Below are 20,626 nucleotides of genomic sequence, written 5' to 3' on the forward strand. Positions count from 1 at the left end.
GGATAATGAGAAATAATACCAAATCTTAAAACACCTTCCCCCCACCCTTCCCTTCTTCCCAAGCTCAACTTCACTCCCGATGTTCTATACCTCCTCGCCTCCTTGAGCAGCACAGAGTGCTGGGCAGTGAGGATTGTGGTCAGCTCATCACACATTGCCTCTGCTGCTCCTTCCTCTCATGACCTTCCCTTGCTACAGCATGGAGTCCCTCCCATGGGAGACATTCCTCCATGAACTTCTCCAACATAAGTTCTTCACTAAATGTTCCAGCTTGAATCCCTTCCATGGGGTTCCATCCTCTGGGAACAGACTGCTTCAGTGTGGGTCCCTTGCCAGCAAACCCACTCCAGGGTGGGCTTCTCTTTGCGGGGTCACAGGTCCTACCAGGGGCTTGCTCCAGCATGGGCTTTCCATGGGGACACAGCATCCTTCGGGTATCCCCCTGTTCCAGCGTGGGGTCCTCCACGGGCTGTGGGTGGGTATCTGCTCCACCATTAACCTACATGGGCTGAGGGGGACAGCCTGCCGCACCATGGTCTTCATCACAGGCTGCCAGGGAATCTCTGATCTGGCACCTGAAGCACCTCCTCCTTCCCTTTCTTCACTGACCTTGGTGTCTGCAGGGTTCTTTCTCTCACATGTTCTCACTCCTGTCCTCTGGTGGCTGTTCCACAGGAGTAGGTTTTTTTATCCCTTCTTAAATAAGCTATCGCAGAGGCACAACCACCATCGCTGATGGGCTCAGCGTGGTCAGTGGTGGATCCGTCTTGGAGCCGGCTGGCATTGGCTCTGTTGGACATGGGGGAAACTTCTAGCAGCTTCTCACAGAAGTCTCCCCTGTGGCTCCCCGTATTACCAAAACCTTGCCATGCAAAATCAATACATAGTGCAAAGAAAATAGCCAGTCCCGTCTTAGAAACTCCCAGCGACAGGACCACAGGCAATGGGCACAGGCTGAAACACAGAAAGCTCAGTCTTAAATATCAGCAAACTCTTTTTTAAACTGGTGAAGGGGACCAAGGACTGTCATTGCCCAGAGAGCTTCTGGGCTTTCCTCCTTTGAGATATTTAAAAGGCATATGGAAAGCTTGAGGAGGAAGAGAATGAAATCCACCACTGCAGCCCAGATGGCTGGGAAGATGACCACAAATGAGCACTGGGGCAAGTAGGGTGGGACAGAGGAAGAGAGGGAAAGAGAATGACATGGCACATCCTCAGGCAGGGAAGCCCTTGGGTCACCAGCCAAGGATTATAGGGCTGGGAGCAGCTGGGCCCCTTCCTGTCAACGCAGCCCGAGGCAACCCCACCAGCGTGCCCCAGGCCAGCAACACTCGGGTGCACTGCACCCTGATGCCAACACGTTCCTGCCCTGGACACCTGGGACCTCCCAGTCCCCGCACCCAGAGGAAGCCTCTGTGAGGGAATTAGCCAGGAAATGAGAAGGCAGCATCCAGGACAACAGCCACCCAGCCCATGTTGTTAGCTGGGATGTTTTCCGTTCACCTCATGAGCAGCTTTGAAAATTGCCACTTCCGCAGAAGCCACCTGTGGGCCTGGGGCAGGTCAGGGCCAGTATAAAAGCCAGCGCAGCTCCTCGCTCTCTCATCCACTTCTCTCTCCTCGTTCTCCTTGGGAACCAGGTGAGTCCGAAGCGCTTTCGCCATGTCCTTCTGTGGCCACGCAGATGCGTGATCCTCCACCTGATGCTGGGTTGTGATGCTGCTTGTCATGGGAGGGGGAGAAGGGCAAAGGCCTAGCGCTTGGCTGAGGGAGCTGTTACTTGAAGAGATAGGCAGCAGCTCGGCTGGGCATGGTGGTACTTTGCCGAACTGTGTCTGGATGAGGCCATGAAACTCCTCTGCTCAGTTTCTACCCTGCAGCTCAGCAGCTGTCTTTGAAGAGCTCACAGTGGGGTGATGGACTCGTGGCAGACTGCTCCTCACCTGTCCCTGTGCTCTGCTTCCTCCCTCCAGGTGCACCTCCAGCCCCAAGCCATGTCCTGCTGCAACCCGTGCATGCCCTGCCGGCCCTGCGGCCCGACCCCGCTGGCCAACAGCTGCAACGAGCCCTGTGTCAGGCAGTGCCAGAACTCCACCGTCGTCATCGAGCCCTCCCCCGTGGTGGTGACCCTGCCTGGCCCCATCCTCAGCTCCTTCCCGCAGAACACCGTTGTGGGCTCCTCCACCTCCGCTGCCGTTGGCAGCATCCTCAGCTGTGAGGGAGTGCCCATCAACTCCGGGGGCTTTGACCTCTCCTGCATCACCAGCCGCTACTGCGGCAGCAGGTGTCGCCCCTGCTAAAGCCACTGGTGACGGCCCGGACAAGGACCCCCAGGAATCCAGACCTAGACTGAGGACAGAGCTCCTGGCCCTTGACTTCAGAGATGCTGAGCATGAGCTGGGGTCTCTGAAACATGGCCAAAGTCTGCTTTCCCTGCTTGACTCTCTCCCATCTCCTGTCTTCTGTGTGTCTGGGCTGTAAGTCTCCCAGAGACAACTGGGGGGATCTGCTAAGCCCTCTCCATCTGTGGGGCAGGCAGATGGCTGCTCTGTGGGATCTCCACCATGGGTGACGGGCACAAACTTCTGGCAGCTGCCGGTGATCTCCCACCACCAGCAGCCTCCTCTACAAGGGAACTCATTTCCTGCTTCAGAGTCATTAAAGCTTTCTGCATCGCAGCCTCTGCCTCAGTGTAATCCTTTCTGGGTGTCATTGTCTCGAGCTGCTGAGGAAGAAAAGCATTTCCTTGGGTGGTGGAGGATAAGGTGGGGACACAAGCAGATCATTCACCATGCCCAGAGGAAGGGGAGGGTGGGACAGGACAACGAGTCCCTTGATGCTCAGTCACTGTTTCTTGGAGCTGAGGAAGACATAGTCAGCTTCTTGAAAGCCATTGGCAATCAGGGTCTGTGTTATGGCATCTCTGCTCAGACACAGCCCCTTGGCCTCAGAGCACGTCCTGCAGATGGGGAGCCCAGCCACTGCTGTCCCTCAGTGAGGATCCTGATGCTGCTGGAGCACATGAGCGGTCAGCAGCTCAGAAGTCTGTGAAGAATGGAGTTCCTCATAGTCTGAGTAGCTTTGTGTTGAGAGAAGAAACTCAGTGAGAAGATTACTGCAAAGGATGCAGGAGTGGGGATAGAGTAAGAAAAAGCATTTACTAGAGTCCAAGACCTTCTCCTCCTTATCCTCCCACCTGCCCCAATAATGATGGGGCATGGCCTGCATCCAAGGGCAAGGATAGCAAGGGCAGGTCACCTATATACCCTCTGTCCCACAAATAGTTCCCAGCACAGCACAGCAGATACACAGATGGGCAGGGCTATGGTGACTCACAGAGTCAGTGGTCTGTGCCCTGTGGCCCCTGGCCTTCCCCCAGGCATGAAGCAGCTTCCCGCAGGCCAGCTCTTCTCCTGGTGGGCATACTGCCTGCTTCTGCATGGTGGACTGCTCCCCCATTGAGATCTTGGGGCCAGCTACTGCCTGACAGAACACATGCCGTGGGGCTTGGCCTTTCTTTTCCTGGTACTAGAACAAGCCATAAAAGTTAGCAGTCTGGTAGGTGTAGGTGGCCTGGAAGGTGTCTCTCTCTTTGGTAGTGTCTTGTCATTTGTCCTAGTGTTGGCTGGGATAGGGGACCTCAGATCAGTGTGGATGCCACAGCAAAATAATGCCAATTACTTCCCACAACGTTAACACCAGAGGAGAGTTGTGCTTTCACCCAGGTCTCTGGTCTCCACTGCTGCATTGCCTGGGGTTTGTGGGGAACACCTGTGGTGCCTGGCCCTTCAGAGCTGGCTCCAGAACACTGCCAACAGTGTGAGGAACCTGGGAACTGCTGCAAAGGTGTTTCATCCTGCTCCTGATTCCCTGTCCTCTCAGAAGGCTCTGAGATCAAGAGAGGGAAAAGGAAGCTCTGGCAATGCAGAAATGCAGGAGGAATGCATAGCCAGGGCATGGTGTGAGCCAGGAGAGAGCCGAGTTTTGACAGTGCCTGTTTCTCTCCACTGATGATCAGTGGAGCTCACCCAGAGACACCTGCTTTGGAGGGAAGGGAGATCAATTCCCCCCTCCTCATCTCCGCTCTGACTTTGCGCTTAGATCTTTACTTAGATCAGTTCAATGAGGACTGAAGACTTAGGCTTTAACAGCAGTTAGAGGCTCTGCAACGAGGTAGGTGAATCCCTGGAACTTACTCTCTCAGTATTCATGTGTCCCATAGTCGCCTTTAGTTATCTCTCACCCTGGGGGTTTCAAGCCCCTGTTACTGTTCAGCACCAAATACTTGACATTTCCAGTCTTTCAGGACATGGCTGTTTCAGACATCTCCTGTGCATCAGCAAATGGGTACACAAGAGATCACCGAGTTACTGACAAGACTCACATACCACAGCTGCGGGCAGGAGGCAAACACCCTGCCCGAGAGCCACTCCAGAGAATTGCACTGCTGGCCTTTAATTGGCCTGTGTGAAGAGGGAGCATTATCCATCTCCACAAGCCCCTAAGATCCCCCAGAGGTCAAACTCCCTGTGGGCCACAGAAGGAAAACAGCAAACCGTCTCCCAGGTCTAGCCAGTTTGAGCTTCAGTGTGTTAATGAGGTGGGTGTGGGGATGTTCCTATGCTAATGATGCTGGTGACTCTCTGATGTATGCTCTCACTAGATGGAAACAAACTGCAGAGGCTTTCCACTGTGTGTGCACACAGAGCTCCTCGTGGAAGTGCAGTGATGGCTGTGAAGGGGAGAAGAAGATCAGCAGCACAAGCTGTCAGTACCTACAAGGTGGATGGAGAGGAAGCAACCCCAGGCAGTTGCATGCAGCTTGAAGTGAGTTGGCAAGGTGAGACCTGTCCATGCACAGGTGGACATTCCTTTGACATCACGGCATTCAGAGCTCCCCCAAATAAATCAACCTCTTCCCAATGCTCTCCCTCAGCCAAGGGGACCATGGCTTCATCTGAAGGATGGTCCATGAAGACATGTTGTTTGGATCATTTCCATGGCTGAGCTGGTGAGTGAAGCCTGCCTAAGTCATACAGCTTAGACTTCCAGTGCCTTGCACACTTAAGGAGAGCCAGATTAAGGGGGATTTCTCTGCTCTTTAGCCACATGAGATTTCTGGGATGTAAGTTCCTGAGGAGGAAGAAAGGAGAGAAAGGAATCCTTTGGGTGATGGTTCAACTCCATCTGTCTTAGATACCTACCTGAGGATGAGATCAGTTCTCCCCTAAATAACTGATCAAGAATCCTCCCTTGTTTGCAGGGAGGGCATAGATAAAACCCCTCAGTTCAGCTGCCTTCTCAGCAGAGCTACCATCCTAGAGGATGGGATTCAGCTCAGAGGACTTTGTCTTAAGCCACTGAGGCATGGATAAACAATTATCCAGGTTCATTTGGCGAACCCTGACCTTCAGGGTCAGACCCGTTGCCCAAAGGTGTTTCTGGGGGAAGGATTTCCCTGGCAGTTTTAACTTAGAGTAGATGCTGTTTTCCCGTGCTCTGCACTGACTGCTTTTTCAGGGATGATGGCTTTGTTTCGCTACCAGTAGCACCTGAAGGATAGCACAGGCATGCAAATGCTCACAGAAAATTTGTCTTTGCAGATGAACCTCAACACGTCAAGGCCCACTGCAAACGGAACAGGTGTGGAAGAATTCATCCTTCTTGGCTTCCCGGGCATGTGGCATTCCCGGATCTCCCTTGTGGTGGCATTTGCACTGATGTACTGCCTGACAGTAATAGGCAATGCATCCATCATAGCCCTCATCTGGATGAACAGTAACCTCCATACCCCAATGTACTTTTTCCTCTGTAATCTCTCCTTTCTGGAGATCTGGTACACTACGGGTGCTGTTCCCAAAGCCATAGGAGTCATGCTGGGGAGTAGCCAGACTATCTCCTTCAGTGCTTGCATCCTCCAGCTGTTGTTTCTTCTCTCTCTAGGCTCCACTGAGTGTTTTCTCCTGTCTGTGATGGCATATGATCGCTATTTAGCCATATGCTACCCCTTGAGATACAGCTCCCTCATGAACAGCGTCCTCTCTACTCGGCTGGCACTCAGCTCCTGGCTGGGAGGCTTTCTGGCCATCTCAGTGCTGGCCTTTCTGACATCCAGGCTGACATTCTGTGGGCCAAATGTCATCAATCATTTCCTCTGTGATATAGATTCCTGCCTTGCCCTCTCCTGCAGTGACACATGGCCCGTGGAGCTGGCAACCTTCCTTGTCTCCTTAATTGTTGTGGTGGCCTCCTGTGTGGTCACCCTGGTCTCCTACATATACATCATCTCCTCCATCCTGAGGATCCACTCAGCCCATGGCCGGAAAAAGGCCTTTTCCACTTGCTCTGCCCATCTCAGTGTCGTCATGATCTGGTATGGCTCCACCATGTTCCTGTACGTCAAGCCATCAGCCCAGAAATCCCTGGATCTGAACAAACTCGTGAATACTTTCAACACAGTTGTAACCCCTTTGTTGAACCCCTTCATTTACACACTCAGGAACAAAGAAGTGAAGCAAGCTCTGGGTCGGGCTTTCCAGAAGAAATGAAGTGGCTTTTCAACAGGCTTCAGTGGGAGCAAAGAGATTCACCCTCTCCCTCCCACGACTTCTGCCCTGCAGAAGTTCCTCACCAAAGTGTAAGTGCACCTGGGCAACTCAGGCAGTGAGAAGCCACCAGTTCCCCAGTAAGCTCATCTTAGGCTGGGCTGAGCCTCAAGGCTAATGCTTCCATCTCCCCCTGTTCATTCCTGGGTAAACCCTGAATGCCTCCCAGTGCTCTAAAGACCAGCGCTTGCAAAAGGTCACAAACCCCATCCAGAAACACTCCTCTGATAGAACACTGGAGGAGTGATCCTCCCACAGGTTTGTATTGCAGTTTGCTATGTGCTCCATTTTTTCAGGGATTCATCTGAATCCCCTAAAGAAGTCCCAGCAGCTGCCTCATTGCTTTAGGAAATAGGTTTGTATTTTTCTGTTTAGTTTGATATTTTCTGGGTGTATCTATGCCCCACTCTTGTGGCTGTTTCATTGAATCCTACTCTGGCTCATGATAAAATTTGACAATGTCTGATATCTCTACCTATAGTCATTATTTCTAGCATAAGACCATCAATAAAATTTACATTCCCCTTCTTTCCTCTCTCCAGTCTCTGAAAGAACTTTTTAATTTTTTATTAAAAATACGCAAATTGCTGTGCTTCATGCTAGATGTGTCAGGGTATTTCCACATCTAAAACCCCACATCAATTTTCAACAGTCCATAGTTCCACCCATTTCGGGCTTTGTTGTGGAAACACTTTAATGGGGCTGGCAAAGTCCCCAAACTGCAGAGCTGTGCAAGGCTGGCTGGGTCACAAGTCTCTCTGCACACACGCCGGGAGGACATTAGCACTTCCAAAGGGCACTTGCTTTCTGCCTTCATATGACTTTCATTTCAGAATAGCTGAATCATTCTCCAAACTCTTCTTGCTGTGCACTGACAGTGAAGGGAGTCCATGTGACCATTTCATAGGGAAGATGCATCCACATGGCAGACACACCTTTGTGAGCAGTGTGGGGTTGATTTCACCTGGGTGTAGAGCTCTCCAAATGGGATGACTGAGTCTGGACTGAACATCTACTCCTCCCTTCTGGAAGCAGTGGTGCTTCTGGAGGTGGCTCTCTTGTGTGCACCTGAATTTGGCCCAGGCACCAGTGCCCAAGGTCAGGCTGATGCCCACCCTTGTCAGCTGTGCTCTCTTTCTCGGTGGCATTTGGGAAAATGTCTGGGACAGCTCACTGAGGCTGGAGAAAGCATTTCAGTGCCTGTGCTGGGGACAATTCTCTGCCAGGTTTGTTCTGTTATGGTTCATGTGCAGTCAGGGTCCTCCTGACTCTGGCTACTCTGTGGAGCTCATTGACAGAGCAGTGGAGAATGCTGCTGCTGTGAGCAGAGCAATCCCTCCTGAGGAGGGAGACACACACACTCATGCACATCAACATGGAATCACGCAGACATTTCTGCACCCACGTGCATTCACACAGACCCAGCTGCACACGAGTGCACATAACAAAAGAACACGTACAGGAACACAACCAATCGTGGACTCTGCCATGGACATCTGGGGATGACCACAGCAAGACTAGAGCACTCAGGTGAAGGAAAACGCCCCAGACGTGCCCAAACCCTCTCCCTGGTGCAGAAAAGGAGGAAAAACAGGCAAGCAGAATTTTACTGGGAGCAGTGGTAGGCAGGACAGGGTCAAACACAGGAACTGAGACACTTCTTGCCAGCAGGGCCACAAAAAGCCCCAAAGCAGTGACGCAGGCTGACATCATTGACCTTTACCAGACTCCTCCAGCACGTGAGATGAGTCCCCTGCCCACGCTGGCATGTTTTGCACGGGAAATGCTGGGGTCTCTCATCCTGTCACGCCAAAGATGCCTTGAGCGGGGAATGTGCCCAGGAAATGGAAAGGCAGCAATTCCGGAAGCCAGGACACGGCCCACAGCATTAGCTGGGATGCTTTGCATTCAAGATGAGCTTGTCAGAAAATAATCACCTCCACAAGGGATGCCTCTGGCAGCCTGGGGCACTGAAGGTCCATGATAAAAGCCAGCCCAGCTCCTCGCTCCCTCATCCACTTCTCTTGCCTCCTTCTCCCTGGGAGTCAGGTGAGTCTCAAGCCCCTTCTCCTTCTCTGCTGTCTCTCAAAGCTCTCACCTCAGCGGACCTCTCAGCTGGTGCCGACTTTGTTCTGTGCCAGGTCTAGGGGCTGCTTGTCATGGGGAGGGAAGTGGGGAGAAGGTTAGGCATGGAGGGAGGCTAGGACTGTCCTGAAGTGGCTTCTGGTCACAGGGGTTAGGCAGTAGCCACATAGGTCCTGGTGGCTCTTTTTGGGCCCTGGCAGGATGAGGCCAAGGAACCCTCATACATCGCTGCACAGCCTCCTCCTCCGGCCCTGCATGTTCTTTGGCTCCCCCATGGTTTGGCGACAGGCTGCTCCTCATGCATCCCCATGTTTTGCTTCCTCCCTGCCCTCTCTCCCAGGTGCACCTCCAGCCCCAAGACATGTCCTGCTGCAACCCGTGCCAGCCCTGCCAGCCCTGCCAGCCCTGCGGCCCGACCCCGCTGGCCAACAGCTGCAACGAGCCCTGTTGCAGGCAGTGCCAGGACTCTGTCGTTGTCATCGAGCCTTCTCCAGTGGTGGTGACCCTGCCCGGCCCCATCCTCAGCTCCTTCCCGCAGAACACCGTTGTGGGCTCCTCCACCTCCGCTGCCGTTGGCAGCATCCTCAGCTGTGAGGGAGTGCCCATCAACTCCGGGGGCTTTGACCTCTCCTGCATCACCAGCCGCTACTGCGGCAGCAGGTGTCGCCCCTGCTAAAGGTGCTGGCAACAGCCTTGGATAAGGACTCCCAGGAACCCAGAAACACGATGCTGGACAAAGGATCAAACTTTGTGCCATTGTTTTAAGAGCAGCTGATCATCTCAGGCTTGTCCTGCAAGGGCAGCCTGAAATGTGTCACCCTGGGCTCTCTGAAAACATGGCCAACGTCTACCTTTCCTCTCTTCCACTTGGACTTTTTCTCTCTCTTCTTTCTTGTCTTGTGCTGCCCTCAAAGCCTGCTGTGAGGACCCCAGAAAGCAGCCTGGAGTGACCTGCCAGCTTGTCTCCCTTTGCCATGCTGGCCAACGGATACGCTGTGGGAACTCTGCTGCAGGAAAAGGCAAACAGATTCTTGGCTGCTTCTGCTCCTCCCTGCACTGGTGGTCTCCACTTGGACAGATCTCCTTTCCCTCTTTAGACTCATTAAAAGTTTTCTGCAACTGTGTCTGTGTCCTTTTGGTTGTCTTTCATCCGCACATTGACTGCTGAGGGAGGGACATTGCTTTGAAGGGGAAACAGGTGGGGGCACAGGGGGACCCTTCATCACTCCTAGAGGCATTGGATGGTGGAACAGAATGCAACGAGTCTTCTTTCAGGCACTGCCTCCTGAAGCTGACAAAGAGGAGCCTAGTTAATCTTCAGCCAACAGCTATCACTCCTTCCTTGCTGTGGCTCTTCTCAGAAATATCTCCTTGGAACTGGTGAATAAGAGAACTCCTGACAACTGCTGTCCTCCAGAGAAGAACTGTGGGCACGTGGGAGGTCCTGGGGATGTCAGTAAAGCCTTGGGGAAGAGTGCTTCTCTTGTTTTGGAGGTAGCTCTGCTGGGCAAGGAGGCTCAGAAGAAGAAGTTGCCAAAGGGTGGCAGGAACTGGGAATGGGTGAATAGCCTTGGGGATGGCCCACACTCCCTACTGCACCTGCTCCTTCCCTCCATCACCTGATCTAGGGGCCATGGTCAGCCTGCCTGCACATGGGCAGCAGGGACAACTTCCCCATGCAGCCCTGTCACCCTTCAGCACAGTGTCTGCCACAGCCCTTCTGTAGCCCACGTGTGTAGGGCTGAGGAGCTCACAAGTTAGCGTAGCTACCAGCTGCAGCAGGCCTTGTGCTAGAGTCCCCTGTCCTGGTGAATCCAGCTCCCCCTTGGGTGAAAACAGCCTTATGACACTGACTGGTGACCAACCACACATGGGTGCTCTTTGGTGCCTTTTTTCCTCCTAGCAAGGAGCAGCTTTCTTCAGGCCCAGAAACTCTACAGTCCCACAAGTGGCCTCTGCTCTAGAAAGGTGCTGCGTGAGAGGAGATGCCCCCAGCTCTGCAGAGACATGGCAGTGGGATTTGACTCTGCACTCAGCAGGATCCCCGAGCTGTGCCCGAATGTCAGAGTGCTGGCACCAGCCCAACCATGGGGCACATGCTGGAGCGTGGGGTGGGGTGCCTTCCCCAAGGCACCAAGCTCCATCAGCATTCCCTGAGCTCCAGGGCTGGCGTGCCCTTGTACTTCATGCAGCATCGCAGCTCCCCATGCACAGGCCAAGTCTGTTGCAGCACAAGCAAGCTGGCAAGCTGCAACAAGGCTTTACCGTGGGTTAGAGTCTACTGTCTGTGCTGTTTCTCCATCCTCCTGAGGCCAGACCACACTGCTCCTTCTCTCTGCTACATTTGGGTTCTTCCTTCTCCAGCACCGCTGCCTCCTCCATCCAGCCTCCTCCTCCCACACTCCTCAGGGCTATTTAACCATTTTGTGGGTATGAGCTACAGCTGCACATCGTCCATGTCAACCAACCCACTGCCTCTGCAGCAAGGCCACAGCTGCACATAATGTTAATCAACCCACTGCCTTCATTCCTCTACACAAGTCCTTCCCACATCGGCAGGCTTGGGGACCCTGCGGTGCGGGGGCTTGCCCTTACACAGACCCCACAGACTGCCAGCACCACAGGAGCAGGGTGGAGGACAGGGTCGTTCCTCTGTGCTGGGGGCTGATCAACTGGAACACAGCTTTGCAGAAAATTACCTGGGTTATCCTGCTGGACACCAAGTTGATCATGAGCCAGAAATGGACCCTTTCCTAAAAGAAGACTAACAATGACCTGGACTACGTTAGGAGGACTGTTACCAGCAGGTGATCCTTTCCCTCAGCACCAATGAGAGAACACCTGTGGTACTGTTTCCAGTTCTGGGCTCCTTAGTACAATGGAGATATGGATGCAGTAGAAAGAGTCAATGAAGGGTCATAAAGATAATTTAAGGGACTGGAGCATCTCTGCTATGAGGCAAGGCTGAGAGAACTGTAACTGGTTACCCTAGAGAACAGAAAGCTCAGGAGAGATCTTCATAATGTGTGGTGGATTGACCTTGGCTGGCTGCCAGGTGCCCACTAAGGTTCTCTATCACTCCTCAGCTGGGTAGGGGCACAAGATACAATGGAAAGCCCATGGGTTGAGATAAGAACAGGGAAATCACTTAGCAGTTACCATTGCTGGCAACACAGAGTCAACTTGGAGCGTCACAGCACAGGCAGGCTAGCAGGCCACAACAAGGCTTTACCGTGGGTCAGATTCTACTGTCCGTGATGTTTCTCCTTCCTCCAGATGCCAGGCCACACTGCTCCTCCTCCGTTCAGCCCAGCTGTCACAGCACTACCCAAACTAGCCGGCTGCACATTATCCATATCAGCCAACCCACCACCCCTGAAGCCAGCCCACAGCTGTACATTATCAATGTTAATTAACCTGCCTTCATTCCTCTAGAATTCCTCTATATTCAAGAATTTATTTCCAATCAAAATTAGAGCAGGATAACGAAAAATACAAACAAATCTAAATCCACATTACCCACAACCCTCCCTTCTTCCAGGGCTCAATTTCATTTTTGACTTCTCTACCTCCTCCCCTCAAGGGGTGCAGGGTGACAGGCAATGATGAGGTGCAGTCAGTTCGTCACATGTTGTCTCTGATGGTCCTTCCCTCTCATGCTTTTCCCCAGCCCCAGCATGGGGTCCCACCCACAGGAGACAGTCCTTCACAAACTTCTCTAATGTCAGTCCTTCCTACAGGCTGCAGTTTTTCATGAACTTGTTGCAGTGTGGCTCCCTTCCATGGGGTGCAGTCCTCCAGGAACAGACTTCTCCAGCACGGGTGCCCTGTGGGACCACATTCCTGCCAGGAACCTGTTCCAGCTCTCAATGGGCTCACAGCTTCCTTCAAGGTACATCTACCTGCTCTGGTAGGAGGTCCTCTGTGGTCTCCAGGGTGGATATCTACTTCACTGTGGACCTCCATAGGCTACAGCAGGACAACCTGCATCACCATGGTCTCTACCACAGGCTGCAGGGAAATCTGCTCCAGCACCTGGAGCTCTGATGCCACCTCCCCCTCCTTCACTGACCTTGGTGTCTGCATAATTGTTTCCTCTCACCTATTCTTACCTCTCTCCCAGCTGATGTTGCACAACAATTTATTACCTCTTCTTAAATATGTTATCAGAGAAATGCTAGCAACATCACTGATTGGCTCATCTTTGGCCGCAGATGGGTCTTTCTTGGAGCTAGCTGGAACTGGGTCCATCCAACACAGGAATGGCTTCTAGCATCTTCTCACAGAAGCCACCTCTGGAATCCCCTCCACTGCCAAAACCTTGTCATGTAAACACAATACACTGTATAAATAAGTAACTGAAGGCAAGGTGCAAAGACAACTTCTCAGTGGTGCCCCATGACAGTGCCATGGGTGATGGGCACAGGCTGAAACACAGGAGGCTGTCTGAAAACGCTTTTTTCCTGTAATGGTGACTGAACACTGGAACAGGTTGTCCAGAGAGGTTGTGGAGTTTCCCTCCTTGAAGGGATTCAAGAGCCATCAAGACATAATTCTGGGCAACCTGCTCTAGGTGACCCTGCTTCAGAAGTGTGGTTGGGCAAGGTCACTTCTAGTGGTCCCTTCCAACCTCAACCATTCTGTGATGCTCCAGAAGACTTTTTACAAATTCCCTACAGTTGCTATGCCTTTCCAGGAGAGCAGAAAAGGGTGCTTTCAGTGCATGCTCATAAAAGAGGCTTTTAAATTTTCAGTCATTACTGTTTTGTCATAGACTACCTCCTGCATGTTCCAAAGGGGCCTTGGTATCTATTGCACACTTCTGCTTGTTCCTGGTGATACAGCACTGGTCTATCAGAACCTTTTTAAGGTTGTGACTGCCTAGATTTGCACTGTAATACAACACAAGATCCCTCAGTGCCTCAAAATTGATCTTTCCTCTGTTGCACTTAAAGTGATGCATTTAACCTTGAAATTACCCTTTTCTTTAGACTGCAAGAAGCATTAAGATTTAGGGCCCAATGACACAAACTCCATGATATGCTTATCTGGCAGACACTTGCCCATCAACTCACTGGGCAAGGGGGTCCCAGCACCCCAGATGACTCACAGATATCACAGAGGCTGTGACAAGATAAAGGGAATGGTTTTGCAGGGCACCTGAGAGATTGTAAAGCTCTAGGTGTGCATACCCTGTTGTGAAGCAAGCTACAGAAATGTTAGTATTGTACACTCCAGGGTCACGTACCCTTGGTGTGGTTCCACGAGACCGTGGCTGTATCTTCATCAATAAAAGCACCAAAAAAAGACTTTCTCCATAAGCTGGAGAAAAGAGGTAACCATGATACTCGTCTGGTTGTTTTACAATGTTAACGTCAAGGAGGTTGGGTCTCTGTCCAAATATTCCCCACAAAGAATTTAAAACCAGCCTTATCACTTGGATTTTCTTACTATGCTCAGGTTGCAAAAAAGATATCATCTTTCTGCCTGTAAAGTTTCAAGTTTAAACAAGTTTCATTTAGAGAAGTAATGCCTGATAGAAAGTAATAACTCTATCTTTCTACATATTGTCTAGCTCCAAACCTCTGGATCAGCCAGTCCCACCACCTGATGCACTCTGTGGAAGCCATGACGTGCACCTCTGTGGTATTCGAGGGTGGGGGCTAAAAGGGGCTCTCAAGTACTCCCTCAGGGCTTGGGGGAGCATCAGGCAGCCCACACAGGGAAGCTGTCCTTATCCTGTTGGGAGGGAAGCAAAAAGAAAGGCGCAGCATGTCCTCAGGCAGGGAAGCCCTTGGGTCACCAGCCAAGGATTATAGGGCTGGGAGCAGCTGGGCCCCTTCCTGTCAACGCAGCCCGAAGCAACCCCACCAGCGTGCCCCAGGCCAGCAACACTCGGGTGCACTGCACCCTGATGCCAACACGTTCCTGCCCTGGACACCTGGGACCTCCCAGTCCCCGCACCCAGAGGAAGCCTCTGTGAGGGAATTAGCCAGGAAATGAGAAGGCAGCATCCAGGACAACAGCCACCCAGCCCATGTTGTTAGCTGGGATGTTTTCCGTTCACCTCATGAGCAGCTTTGAAAATTGCCACTTCCGCAGAAGCCACCTGTGGGCCTGGGGCAGGTCAGGGCCAGTATAAAAGCCAGTGCAGCTCCTCGCTCTCTCATCCACTTCTCTCTCCTCGTTCTCCTTGGGAACCAGGTGAGTCCGAAGCGCTTTCGCCATGTCCTTCTGTGGCCACGCAGATGCGTGATCCTCCACCTGATGCTGGGTTGTGATGCTGCTTGTCATGGGAGGGGGAGAAGGGCAAAGGCCTAGCGCTTGGCTGAGGGAGCTGTTACTTGAAGAGATAGGCAGCAGCTCGGCTGGGCATGGTGGTACTTTGCCGAACTGTGTCTGGATGAGGCCATGAAACTCCTCTGCTCAGTTTCTACCCTGCAGCTCAGCAGCTGTCTTTGAAGAGCTCACAGTGGGGTGATGGACTCGTGGCAGACTGCTCCTCACCTGTCCCTGTGCTCTGCTTCCTCCCTCCAGGTGCACCTCCAGCCCCAAGCCATGTCCTGCTGCAACCCATGCATGCCCTGCCGGCCCTGCGGCCCGACCCCGCTGGCCAACAGCTGCAACGAGCCCTGTGTCAGGCAGTGCCAGAACTCCACCGTCGTCATCGAGCCCTCCCCCGTGGTGGTGACCCTGCCTGGCCCCATCCTCAGCTCCTTCCCGCAGAACACCGTTGTGGGCTCCTCCACCTCCGCTGCCGTTGGCAGCATCCTCAGCTGTGAGGGAGTGCCCATCAACTCCGGGGGCTTTGACCTCTCCTGCATCACCAGCCGCTACTGCGGCAGCAGATGTCGCCCCTGCTAAAGCCACTGGTGACAACCCGGACAAGGACCCCCAGGAATCCAGACCTAGACTGAGGACAGAGCTCCTGGCCCTTGACTTCAGAGATGCTGAGCATGAGCTGGGGTCTCTGAAACATGGCCAAAGTCTGCTTTCCCTGCTTGACTCTCTCCCATCTCCTGTCTTCTGTGTGTCTGGGCTGTAAGTCTCCCAGAGACAACTGGGGGGATCTGCTAAGCCCTCTCCATCTGTGGGGCAGGCAGATGGCTGCTCTGTGGGATCTCCACCATGGGTGACGGGCACAAACTTCTGGCAGCTGCTGGTGATCTCCCACCACCAGCAGCCTCCTCTACAAGGGAACTCATTTCCTGCTTCAGAGTCATTAAAGCTTTCTGCATCGCAGCCTCTGCCTCAGTGTAATCCTTTCTGGGTGTCATTGTCTCGAGCTGCTGAGGAAGAAAAGCATTTCCTTGGGTGGTGGAGGATAAGGTGGGGACACAAGCAGATCATTCACCATTCCCAGAGGAAGGGGAGGGTGGGACAGGACAACGAGTCCCTTGATGCTCAGTCACTGTTTCTCGGAGCTGAGGAAGACATAGTCAGCTCCTTCTAAGGCAGTGGGGAACAAGCCCTGCATTCTGGCATCAGGTCTTTGACATTGTGTCCCACAACATCCTTTTCTCTAAATTGGGTCCTTATTCTCCTTAAGTACCTCCAGCTCAGTGACCAGATATTTGTTTTGATTTGCAGGAAATTAAATTTTATAAGATTCCCCAAATTGACACTGCTTTACCTGTGGCATGTTGTTGTGGTTCAACCCCAGCCTTTAACTAAGTACCACACAGCTGCTCACTCACTCCCCCATCACCCAGAGAAATGGGGAGGAGAATTGAAAAGGAATGCAAAACTTGAGGGTTGAGATTAGAACAATTTAATAATTTAAATAAAAGAAAACCTATACTACTACTACTAACGGTTATAATGAAAAGGAGGAAGAAGGAGAGAGCAACAAAATCCAAAGGGAATGGAGGAAAGAAAAGAAGTGATGCACAATACAGTTGCTTACCACCTGCTGACCGATACCCAGCCAGTCCCCAAGCAGTGGTCCCAGGCCCTGGCTCACCCCTTCCAGTTTGTATACCAAGCATGACATCATATGGTATGGAACAACCCTTTGGCCAGTTGGAGTCAGCTGTCCTGGCTGTGTCCCCTCCCGGTTTCCTGTGCCCCTCCAGACCTTCTCACTAGCAGGGCCTGAGAAACTGACAAGTCCTTGACTTAGTATAAACATTAAGTAACAACAACCAAAACCATCAATGTGCTATCAACATTATTCTCACCCCAAATTCAAAACAGTACTGCACCAGCTGCCAAGAAGAATATTAACTCTTTCCCAGCCAAAACCAGGACACAGGTATTTGAAATCTTTTTTCCGACTCCTCTGAGTACTGAGAAGCTTTTTTGGCCCCAGCTCTGACTTTGCAGCCACAGCCCCAGACCACCAAACCTTATGTGTGTTTTACAGAGACAGAAGAAGTATGGTTTAGCTTGAAAGCATAATTAAAACAAAAACCAACCTTTTTCTTGGTCAGGGAGAGGTGACAGATCAGCATGGCAGAGAGCAGCATGCCAGAGAAAATGTGGGTAAACATTGAAATTTTAGTTACAGCAGTCAGGAAATAGCACAACACAAATAAAATAGCAAACAGCAAAAAGCTTTACCATTGGGCAAACTCTACAGTCTGCACTGTTTCTTCATCCTCCAGAGACCAGACCAGACCACACTGCTCCTTCCCTCTGTCTCATCCCAATCCTTCTGCTTCATCCAGACACCCACTCTCTCCCACACACCTCAGAGCTATTTAACCACTCTGCTATAGGATCACAGCTGTACATCATCAAAGCAATCAACCCACTGCCTTTGCTCACCTACAGGTGAACTCCCATTCTGGAAGTCCAGTCATCCCTGACAGGATAGGATAGGATAAGGTAGGATTGCATAGGAAAGAATAGAACAGAATAGAATATTTTCAGCTGGAAGGGACCTGTAATGATTGTATAGTTCAACTACCTGATCACTTCAGGGCCAAAGAATAATTAAAGCATGTTATTAAGGGCGTTGTCCAAATGCCTCTTAAATAGTGACAGGCACAGGGCGTCAACCACCTCTCTAGGAAGCCTCTTCAGTGTTTGACCACCAGCTCAGCAAAAAAATGCTTCTGAATGTCAAGTCTGAACCGCGTCTGATGTGACTTTGAACCATTCCCACACGTCATGTCACTGAGTACTGGGGAGAAAAGCTCAGCACCTCCACCCCTGCTTCTCCTCCTCAGGAAGCTGTATTGAGCAGTGAAGTTCCCCCTCAGCCTCCTCTTCTCCAGGCTAGACAAACCCAAAGCCCTTAGCTGCTCCGCATAGGACATACCTTCCAGCCCTTTCACCAGCTTTGTTACCCTTCTCTGGATACATTCAAGTACCTTAACAGCCACCATAAATTGTGAGGCCTAGAACCGCATACAGAACTCAAGATGAGGCCACATCAATGCTATAAAAAACAGAATAATCATCTCTTTTGACCAGCTGGTTATACTGTGCTTAATGCACCCTGGTATAAGGTTTGCCCCCTTGCTGCCAGGGCACAATGCTAACTCCTATGGAACCTGCTGTCAAACACAACTCCAAGATCCTTTTCTGCAGGGCTGCTCTCCAGAAACTCATCTCCTAATTCATACTTGTATTTGGTGTTACTCCGTCCTAGGTGCATGAATCTGGCACTTAGTCGTGTTAAATTCCATGCCATTAAGGACTGCCCAACGAGCCAATGTTATCTGGCAGCGTGGCACCCGGCACGCAGAGAAGCACCAGGGACTACTCCGCAGACAGGGCAAAGAACCTCCCTGAATCCACCCGAGAGCTGGAGTTATTTTTACACTGCCGGACTGTGTATCCAGCTCTCCATCACCTTATTAGCTCATTCCTTCTGCTCATTCCTCGTCTCACTCTCTATACTCTCAAAAATGCTGATCGATGTATCTGTACAATCTTATATTGCAGGCTCACGTCCATCCTGATACTCAAACCTGGCAGCTCATGCTGCTTTCCACAGTATCTCACAAGGGTGTGAGTCCATCACTTTTTTCTGTGTCACCCAATGGCCTGTAGTGACAGTCTCATTCAGAAGGAGGAGACATCAACTTTCTTGCTTCCGTTCTGCTTGTGCATCTTACCAAAAATTTCCTGCACAATTCAACATCACCTGCCCATGCCTGGTACTTCAGCATTTCATCCCTTCTAGCATTGAAGCGGCTTCACTGTGTGGCTCCAAGGACTTAGTCCATTCCTACTTACGTACAACTCGTTTTCATAGAACGATAGACTCGTAGCATGTTTGGGTTCAAAGGGACCATGGAAGATCACCTGCTCCAAGCCCTCTGCCTTGGGCAGGGACATTCTTCATTGGACAAGTGGCTCAAAGCTCCATCCAACCTGACTTTGTGTTATTCAATAATTCTGGAAGATAAGGCCTATACGATCTCTTTTCCTTTCTTCCTCTAAACATCTACGTAAGAACAATACATCAAGAGGAACTTGCAGACATTACAAAAATACCAGTGTGCAGTCTCAGTGCTCCTTTTATGCCCATTGGTTTGTACGCGAAAACAAGGTCAGGTCTCAGCAGACCAAGTTTGCAGGGCTAGAGCAGCTGGAGCCGTTCCTGTCTGAAGGATCACAAAAACACCCAAAAGAGAGAGCCCAGGCTGACATCACCTGCCTGCACTGGACCCCTCTGGCACTTAGGCCGTGTCTTCTGCCCACAGTGAGGCAGCCTTGCCCCGGAAACCACGGGCCCTCTCATCGCAGCTCTCAAAAGAGACGTCTGTGACGGGACGGGTATGACATAAACCAGGAAACGCAAGGGCAGCGTAGAGGGAAAGAGCAACACATGCCATGTCATTACCGGGGATGTTTCCGTTCATTAGCAGCATGCCGGAAAATTGCTGCTTATGCAGCGGCTGCCTTGGCCCTGAGGCAGCGTGGGGCCAGTATAAAAGCCAGCCCAACTGATGGCTCTCTCAGCCGCTTCCGTCACCTCCTTCTCCTTGGGAACCAGGTGAGCTGGAAGCCCCTTTTCTCCTCCACCTCCTCCTCCAGGACAGGGTCTAGCCTTCGAGGGCAGCTCAGCTGGTACCTGCTCCTTGGTCTTATGTTAGTGCTCCGAGACGGGGGTGGCGGGAGAGGTCAGAGGAGAGACAGTCTGTCGCGGAGACAGGCTGAGGCTGGGCTGAGCTGGCCCTTTGCTCCAGGCTAGTGATGAGCATCCCTGGGCCTGGCTGCTATGCGCAGGACCCCGCTGAGCTCGGGCAAAGAAGCCCTTGTTTCCCGCTGTGCAGCCCCCTGCCTTGGCTTCCTTTTGGTGGGGTTGCAGGCTGCTCCTGAGGTGTCCCTGTGCTCTGCTTCCTCCCTGCCCTCTCTCCCAGGTGCACCTCCAGCCCCAAGCCATGTCCTGCTGCAACCCGTGCCAGTCCTGCCAGCCCTGCGGCCCGACCCCGCTGGCCAGCAGCTGCAACGAGCCCTGTTGCAGGCAGTGCCAGGACTCCGTCGTCGTCATCCAGCCCTCCGCCGTGGTGGTGACCCTGCCCGGCCCCATCCTCAGCTCCTTCCCGCAGAACACCGCCGTGGGCTCCTCCACCTCCGCTGCCGTTGGCAGCATCCTCAGCTGTGAGGGAGTGCCCATCAACTCCGGGGGCTTTGACCTCTCCTGCATCACCAGCCGCTACTGCGGCAGCAGGTGTCGCCCCTGCTAAAGCCGCTGGTGACGGCCCGGACAAGGATCCGCTGGAACCCAGAAGATGATGCCAGGCTGAACGACGGAGACTCTGGCCATTGCTTTGAGAGGGGCTGAGCATGCCTCACGCCTCCTGCAACGGGTGTCAGCCCTGAGGAAGGGGCCAGCCTGGGCTCTCTTGAAACATGACCAATGCCTCTCGTTGCCTTCCTCCACTCTCTCCTTTTCCTCCTTTGCCTTTGTTTTTGTCCACTCCCCTGGGCCATGAGGCCCACCAAAGCCAGCCTAGGGGGGACCTGCCTGTCCCTCT

At 52.3% G+C, this 20,626-nt stretch overlaps 5 protein-coding genes across 5 annotated transcripts; all 5 read left to right on the forward strand.

Annotated features, from left to right (window-relative positions):
• The first annotated feature begins 532 nt into the window (after window positions 1-532).
• LOC119159035 (feather keratin Cos1-1/Cos1-3/Cos2-1) lies at window positions 533-2,315 on the forward strand. The gene is made up of 3 exons (XM_037411560.1): window positions 533-571; window positions 1,539-1,640; window positions 1,974-2,315. Exons 1-3 carry the CDS (start codon window positions 533-535, stop codon window positions 2,298-2,300), a joined length of 468 nt encoding a protein of 155 aa, XP_037267457.1. The 3' UTR covers window positions 2,301-2,315.
• Window positions 2,316-4,786: 2,471 nt separating this feature from the next.
• LOC119158819 (olfactory receptor 6F1) lies at window positions 4,787-6,548 on the forward strand. The gene is given in 3 exon segments (XM_037411202.1): window positions 4,787-4,827; window positions 4,937-5,007; window positions 5,587-6,548. Coding segments are annotated over 3 exon segments (1,074 nt in total).
• A 2,488-nt stretch (window positions 6,549-9,036) lies between these two features.
• LOC119158820 (feather keratin Cos1-1/Cos1-3/Cos2-1-like) lies at window positions 9,037-9,366 on the forward strand. Its single transcript, XM_037411203.1, has one exon. It carries the CDS (start codon window positions 9,052-9,054, stop codon window positions 9,364-9,366), a length of 315 nt encoding a protein of 104 aa, XP_037267100.1. The 5' UTR covers window positions 9,037-9,051.
• Window positions 9,367-14,031: 4,665 nt separating this feature from the next.
• LOC119159036 (feather keratin Cos1-1/Cos1-3/Cos2-1-like) lies at window positions 14,032-15,554 on the forward strand. Its single transcript, XM_037411561.1, has 3 exons — window positions 14,032-14,073; window positions 14,793-14,894; window positions 15,228-15,554. The coding sequence occupies exons 1-3, from the start codon at window positions 14,032-14,034 to the stop codon at window positions 15,552-15,554; spliced, it is 471 nt and encodes a 156-aa protein (XP_037267458.1).
• Window positions 15,555-19,447: 3,893 nt separating this feature from the next.
• Window positions 19,448-20,500, forward strand: LOC119158832 (feather keratin Cos1-2-like). Its single transcript, XM_037411217.1, has 2 exons — window positions 19,448-19,641; window positions 20,009-20,500. Exons 1-2 carry the CDS (start codon window positions 19,474-19,476, stop codon window positions 20,333-20,335), a joined length of 495 nt encoding a protein of 164 aa, XP_037267114.1. The 5' UTR covers window positions 19,448-19,473; the 3' UTR covers window positions 20,336-20,500.
• The last annotated feature ends 126 nt before the right edge of the window (window positions 20,501-20,626 follow it).

This window comes from Falco rusticolus, chromosome 18, assembly GCF_015220075.1.
Source record: "Falco rusticolus isolate bFalRus1 chromosome 18, bFalRus1.pri, whole genome shotgun sequence".
In the NCBI taxonomy this organism is placed as follows: domain Eukaryota; kingdom Metazoa; phylum Chordata; class Aves; order Falconiformes; family Falconidae; genus Falco; species Falco rusticolus.

Coding starts and splice junctions, on each gene's coding strand:
- LOC119159035 (XM_037411560.1), top strand. CDS start 533: ATGGTCTTCATCACAGGCTGCCAGGGAATCTCTGATCTG. Junction 572..1,538: donor GCCAGGGAATCTCTGATCTG/GCACCTGAAGCA, acceptor CCACTTCCGCAG/AAGCCACCTGTGGGCCTGGG. Junction 1,641..1,973: donor TCGTTCTCCTTGGGAACCAG/GTGAGTCCGAAG, acceptor TCCTCCCTCCAG/GTGCACCTCCAGCCCCAAGC.
- LOC119158820 (XM_037411203.1), top strand. CDS start 9,052: ATGTCCTGCTGCAACCCGTGCCAGCCCTGCCAGCCCTGCCAGCCCTGC.
- LOC119159036 (XM_037411561.1), top strand. CDS start 14,032: ATGATACTCGTCTGGTTGTTTTACAATGTTAACGTCAAGGAG. Junction 14,074..14,792: donor ACAATGTTAACGTCAAGGAG/GTTGGGTCTCTG, acceptor CCACTTCCGCAG/AAGCCACCTGTGGGCCTGGG. Junction 14,895..15,227: donor TCGTTCTCCTTGGGAACCAG/GTGAGTCCGAAG, acceptor TCCTCCCTCCAG/GTGCACCTCCAGCCCCAAGC.
- LOC119158832 (XM_037411217.1), top strand. CDS start 19,474: ATGCCATGTCATTACCGGGGATGTTTCCGTTCATTAGCAGCATGCCGG. Junction 19,642..20,008: donor TCCTTCTCCTTGGGAACCAG/GTGAGCTGGAAG, acceptor CCTCTCTCCCAG/GTGCACCTCCAGCCCCAAGC.